The sequence below is a fragment of the Pseudophryne corroboree genome, chromosome 1, assembly GCF_028390025.1.
Source record: "Pseudophryne corroboree isolate aPseCor3 chromosome 1, aPseCor3.hap2, whole genome shotgun sequence".
NCBI classification, from domain to species: domain Eukaryota; kingdom Metazoa; phylum Chordata; class Amphibia; order Anura; family Myobatrachidae; genus Pseudophryne; species Pseudophryne corroboree.
The window spans coordinates 845,824,008-845,830,710 of record NC_086444.1 but is presented as its reverse complement, the minus strand read 5'-3'; the positions used below and the strand labels follow the sequence as shown (position 1 = coordinate 845,830,710).

The 6,703-nt window shown below is 46.0% G+C and overlaps 1 protein-coding gene across 1 annotated transcript; it reads left to right on the top strand.

Moving 5' to 3' along the window:
• The first annotated feature begins 242 nt into the window (after window positions 1-242).
• Window positions 243-5,100, top strand: LOC134912640 (uncharacterized). Its single transcript, XM_063919927.1, has 2 exons — window positions 243-1,690; window positions 3,032-5,100. The coding sequence occupies exons 1-2, from the start codon at window positions 595-597 to the stop codon at window positions 3,916-3,918; spliced, it is 1,983 nt and encodes a 660-aa protein (XP_063775997.1). The 5' UTR covers window positions 243-594; the 3' UTR covers window positions 3,919-5,100.
• The last annotated feature ends 1,603 nt before the right edge of the window (window positions 5,101-6,703 follow it).

The window sequence follows — 6,703 nt, the reverse complement described above, 5'->3', positions numbered from 1 at the left end:
TAGAGCGCCTGATATAATTATATTGTTACATAATTGTTTTAAAAGATGTATTATATAAAAGTATGCTGCATTTCTACGTAATGTTAAAGTAACAATATAAGTGAGAGTCCCAGTAATTTAATAAAGATTAAGATTGCTTGAAAACACGTGCCTGTTGGTGCCATAAACCTAGCAATGTTTTACATGCAGAACTTTTATCTTTAGGAATTAAGTCTTCTGGTCCTCTCCAGGGAAAGAGAACGGAGGACATTTTATATGGCTGTAGTGACATAAAATTCTGAATAGCAGGCTGAATGAAGCAGCTGGAGAAGTGGTAGTATCCATGGTAACGATGGGCCTATGAGGTGACTGAGGAGTCTGGTGATGGGAGGGGCTTAGGCCTTATAAGGAGAGGACTGATTAGGTTCTCCCTCCTTTTTCCTCAGTGAAAATTGAACAGTGAAGTGCTCTGCATTGGTTTTGTACTAACTGTGTATTATTTGTGATTTTGTGGTGTTTTTCTTCTCATTTCCTTTCCATCTTTACTAATCTTTAAGCTTTTCATCCTCCTTTTATTCTTGAACTTTCTCTTATTTATCTTTCCTATCTTTTAACATGCCGAGGCCCAGTCGTGCTGTGCGGCCCCCTGTTCGTTTTATCGACAGTGGGGTAAGGGATGCGGCTGGCTTAGTGTCAGGTAGTGGACAGCAGCGGTCATTACAGACAAGAAGTCAGGCTGGGAATAATGTTCGTAATCCTGCCACCAGGGGTCGGGCTCGACAGCCTGAGAGAATTTTGGCGGGCGAAGGTGCGTCACGCAGAGGCCGGGTCAGTAGAGCGTTGGTGACACGAGCTGCTGTTGTGAGTGACAATTCTAGAAACTTCTCAAAGGAACCGGTTTCCGTGAATAACATGTCGCGAAGTGTGGGGGCTATGGCGGAGTCGCAGAGCGGGGTGTTAAGGAGAATTTTAACATCCCGAGGTGTTACCTCAGGAGTTCATGTGCCGGAGGTACGCCGCGGTCGCCCCGTGGGCCCGCGGGGGTCCGTGGCTGCCAGAGGTGGTCGAAGAAGTTCGATTCTTACTAGAGGTGAGCACATTGGGAGATGTACAAGATTACAAGAGTCGGTGCAAGGAGAGGGGGCACCCAACAGTGGTATTACAATGGGTTCGGTTAGTAATATAAACAACAGCGCTGACACGATTGTAGCGGGACAGGGCGCGAGCACATTGGGTATTAGTAATGCTGGAAGACAGCTTGTAAGGCCCGCCACGTGTAATATTAGGAGTAAAAGAGGAACTGGGGAGCTACGTGGTATGAGGGGCACAGTACCGGGGAGAGCTGATGCTGATGCGGTATGCTTTGGAGGTAATGGAGCGGGATTCAATTCGTCTGAGGTAGCGTCTATATGCACCTCGGTCATATCAGCGCTGGTCCCGGTGCTGAATGCCAATAACGCTGAAAGGAATTTTTTGTGGGGGCAGAATTCTGCTGATTTGCAGAGGGATGGCGTTGATGAATCAGGGGCGGCTGTTTTACAGGCCAGATCGGGTGGAGGTAATAGGGGCAATAGGAATGTTAATGAATTTTTGGTAGATGTTTCTCCTTGCTTTTCTACAGAGGAGTCCCTTGCAGCCCCTGAGGTGCAGGACGATTCTGGGGAATCAGCTGCGGTGGTAGAGTCTGCCCTGGACGAGGGTGGTCGTTATGGTGAGTCGATGGTGCACCCGGCAGCGCGCCAGAATGATTCAGCGGTGGGGTCAGGTAACAGGGGCGCAGTCACAGATAAAGTATGTGGTAAAAAAGCGTCAAAAAAGCGTAAGCATAGGCGCAGAGGGCACAGGGACTCATCTACTTCTTCCTCTGAGTCCCCGGGTTCATGTGATAGCAGATGCAGGGGTTGCAATGGAAAAAATAAAAGGAAGCGTAGACATAGTAGCTCCAGCATGTCCTCGGAGGAGGGTCCTGAGGATTCTTTGCAATGCGCTAATACTGCAGTATTGAGAGGAGTTCGACCTAGAATTAGGGAGCGTATTAGACAAGGAAAATTCGTTAATATATTTGCTTTAACCAGCAAAGGGAGAAAAGCATTAGAAGAGGCGAAAAAGAAATCAGGTATAGGTGAGGAGGCTTATAAGTCTTACTCTAACTGGCAGAAGGGCATGCTTATCTTTGCAGCCTGTTATTTGGAATCCAGGCCTCAGGAGCACATGAACATAATTAAATATATGTATTTGCTACACGAATTGGCCAGATCCGGGCGCGGGACAGCTTGGAGGTCCTATGATGAGGAGTTTCGGAGAAAACAAAATGGGAAGGAGATTGTGGATTTTGGTAAAAAAGATGTGGAGATCTTTGTAGATGTTACCCAGCCTCTTAAGAGTGGTTTAGAGGGTCTGGTGGACAAACAAGGTAATTCCAGCAATAAATGGTTGTTGGGTAAGAATAGGGCAGGCAAGTGCTATGCCTTCAATAATAGTCAATGTACCCTAGGGTTCAAGTGTCGTTTTCGTCATGCTTGTATCCGCTGTGAAGGAACACATCCCATAAAAAACTGCCAGCAAACAGTTAGTGGAAGAGGTAGTGGGCAAAAGCAGGATCAACGAATCCCAGCTGCGGCAGTGTCCAAGTAGGGCACTTGCTCCAGTTAAGTTAACAGGTTTACAATTTACGTGTGGCTTGCAGTTAACAGTTTAAAAAAAAAAAATTATAAAGAAGTTGCATTGGGTAGGATGGTAGGTCTTTTTAGCTGCCCTCCATTGCCTTATTTAATTTTTTCACAGTTGGGGTTGTTCTTAAAAAGATTCCAGGTAAATTCCAGCTAATTTAGCATTCATCATTTCCAGTAGCATGTTTTAGGTAGGTTGTTCTCTGCCCCATGGCAAAAAATTTTGGGTGGAAAGGGGTCTCATTAGTAACTTGCGCTAAGCAGGTTCCGGGCATTGGAAACGGAGTGGCAGATGCGCTATCGCGTTCTAGTGTCACAGGTTTAGGGTGCTAGCTCCGGATGCGAAGGTATCTGGTGACCCTTGCCCGTCTTATGCCTGGCAGGTTATACGCCCGGATTGGAGGGCTTAGCTTTTCGAGCCCTGGCTCCCTCCACTCTTCGAGGGTACAAAAATGCCATGGGAGAGTGGGAAAGATATGTGCGCCTGCATCAAGATCAAGGTAAGACCGATTACGCAATGTTATTGGATTATGTGTGGGAATGTTTTAGAGCAGGCAGACCAAGAGGGTTCGTAACACGTTTACTGTCTGCTCTTTCTTATTTCTTGAGACTTTATGGCCGGCATGATTTTACTAAATCTTTCTTTCTAGCAAAGATTATTAAAGGTTGGGCTCGAGTTATGCCCCCTGTACAAGATGCACGTAGACCAATAACTATTTCAATATTGCGGCGCATGGCGGTCGTGTTGCAGGATGTCTGTGCATCTGATTACGAAACACTTTTATTTACATTGTGTTTCGCCATGGCCTTTTTTGGGGCCTTTAGAGTCAGTGAACTGGTGGCTGCTTCGAAATCAGCAAGGTCACCTATGCTTCGTGAACACGTGTCATTGGAAGAGGGAGGCTTATGGTGCAAAGTACAACGTTCCAAAACGGACCAATTGGGCAAAGGTTGTTGGGTTGTTTTGAATTGTGTTGATGACATAGAGATTTGTCCTGTGTCTTTGGCGAGGATTTATTTGAAGACAAGGTCTGATGTGCCAGGTCCAGGGTTGCAGCATTTGGATGGTATGCCGGTGACTCAATTTCAATTTAGATGGGTGATGGAACGTTGTATTTGCACGATGGGTTTGCCGGTATCGAGATATGGTACCCATTCGTTTCGAATAGGTGCGGCGACAACAGCAGCTGCGGAAGGCTGTTCGAGCGGGCAAATTAGAGCCTTGGGAAGGTGGAAGTCTGATGTATTTCGGAAATATATCAGGTTTTGACCTGTTTTTAAAAAAAAAAAAAAAAATCAGACTTGAGGTTTCAGCCACTCGCCATATTTGGGGGTCTTGAGGAATTTTTTATCCTGTCAGGTGCCTTAAGCCTGGGGGTTCAAACCCGCCTGGCAGGTGTGTTTTTCGCCTCTCGTCAAGTCTGATCCCCCCCCCCCCTTATCTAACTCCTTTTGTAAAAGGAGAACAATTCTCTTCAAAAATTATCACATTAGAGGCCAAATTAAAATATGTAATAAATAAATGTTAAACCATTTTAGCAAGATTTTAAAAGGATGTTTTTGGGGTAATGTTGTTGCAAGATTTTTGTTTTAGGGGTTTTTTGTTCAATAAGTTTTGTGAATGCTTTTGTATTTTCAGATTTGCGCTTGGATGAGTGTCCGATTTGGATCATGGGGCACTCATACATTTATTATGGTGAAAGGTCTGGTGTTGAGTGCCTTCAGTCCCCGGAAGCTAATCTGGTCAGATGGATTGGAGTGAGGGGACTTCGGTGGGAGCAAGTCATCCCGCTTTTTTGGCAGCAAGTGGAGAGGTCGGGATACCCCCTGAGGGTGGTGTTCCATGTTGCTGGAAATGATCTGACCAGGAGGTCTGGTTTAGATCTTCGGAAAACCATAGTTAGGGATGTAGTTAGTCTACAGAACAGGTTGTGTTTTTTGAGTGTAGGTTGGTCGGAGATAATCCCTCGTTTAGTGTGGAGGGGTGCAGACAGACCCGCTGCCATTGAGTTGATCCGGCGCCGGATCAATTCTGTGGTTGGCAGAGCTGTTAGCGAAAATTGGGGGTTTGTGGTCCCACATCCCTCAATTTCAGTTTCTGCTCCTCATCTTTATATGGCCGATGGTGTCCATCTGAATTTGAGGGGTATTGAAATTTTTATGGGTGATTTGTGGTTAGCAATTTTTTCTCAGGAGTTTTATTGATAGGTTGAAGGGTTTTAGGAGTAGTTAGGGTTAGTTTGTAAGGTAGAGGTATGGTGGCGGGGTTTCGTTGAAACTGTGGCGGGTTGGGACGGCCGTAAATTGTGGCTGTAATTTAAAGAGTTTTATAGGTGCTCAGGAGATGTGAAGGTGGTGGAGTTTGATACATTACGGGGCCGGAGTTCCATCGGACCAGGTGGGCTTCGGTCTCCGGTGGAGTTTGTACACACCTGAGCACCTTTGGGTGGAAGTTGGGGAATACCTTGAGTGGAGAGTTGGCCACGGTATTCCCGATAAGGAGAAAGAACACAAGGGGTGGCAAATGGCCCATGGTGGCCCCTTGTGATGAGTGGGGGGCTGGGCTGAAATTGGGCCCCTTAAGAGCCTCCCCTTGGGATGTATGGGGGCTGGGCTGAAATTGGGCCCTTAATAACCCCCATTTGTTATGCGATGGAGGCCGGGCTGAAGTTGGGCCCTTGCCTCCTCTTGTGTTGTTATCAGCCACAGTTAAAAGGGTAGAATAAATAGGGACATTTAAATAGGCCGTCCCTCCTTGCCACCATACCATTTGGTTAATAAAAGCTGACAATTTTATTGGCAAACATATCCTGGTGTCAGTGTCAGTTATTTCTTTATGGATGTTGGTGTATGCGCATGAATGAAGAACAGTCTATGATAGACATTTTAAGAGAACGGAGGACATTTTATATGGCTGTAGTGACATAAAATTCTGAATAGCAGGCTGAATGAAGCAGCTGGAGAAGTGGTAGTATCCATGGTAACGATGGGCCTATGAGGTGACTGAGGAGTCTGGTGATGGGAGGGGCTTAGGCCTTATAAGGAGAGGACTGATTAGGTTCTCCCTCCTTTTTCCTCAGTGAAAATTGACCCACCCACCCGCCCTTGAGGAGTTTATTATTGGTGTCGGCTTGGCGGGTTGGGACGGCCGTAAATTGTGGCTGTAATTTAAAGAGTTTTATAGGTGCTCAGGAGATGTGAAGGTGGTGGAGTTTGATACATTACGGGGCCGGAGTTCCATCGGACCAGGTGGGCTTCGGTCTCCGGTGGAGTTTGTACACACCTGAGCACCTTTGGGTGGAAGTTGGGGAATACCTTGAGTGGAGAGTTGGCCACGGTATTCCCGATAAGGAGAAAGAACACAAGGGGTGGCAAATGGCCCATGGTGGCCCCTTGTGATGAGTGGGGGGCTGGGCTGAAATTGGGCCCCTTAAGAGCCTCCCCTTGGGATGTATGGGGGCTGGGCTGAAATTGGGCCCTTAATAACCCCCATTTGTTATGCGATGGAGGCCGGGCTGAAGTTGGGCCCTTGCCTCCTCTTGTGTTGTTATCAGCCACAGTTAAAAGGGTAGAATAAATAGGGACATTTAAATAGGCCGTCCCTCCTTGCCACCATACCATTTGGTTAATAAAAGCTGACAATTTTATTGGCAAACATATCCTGGTGTCAGTGTCAGTTATTTCTTTATGGATGTTGGTGTATGCGCATGAATGAAGAACAGTCTATGATAGACATTTTAAGGAGTGTAAAAAGGAAACATCTTTGGCCAGAAATGGTATACACACTGGGGGGAGAACGGTTGGCCCATGTCCACAATCTTCCACTTTTGTGGAGAGAAATGTTCATAGACCACAATCTGAGGCAGATGACTGCCAGCACCATCTTTATGCTCCAACCCAAGTACAGGAAAAAAAATGATCATGTTATAGCTAAGCAATTGTCAACTGGGTATAAAGAGAATGTGGATAAATACACTTCCAATCAAGACTTATAAAAATAAATAAATAAATGTCTGAAAATACAAAAGTCTGGTAGAAAAATACCAAGACTAATT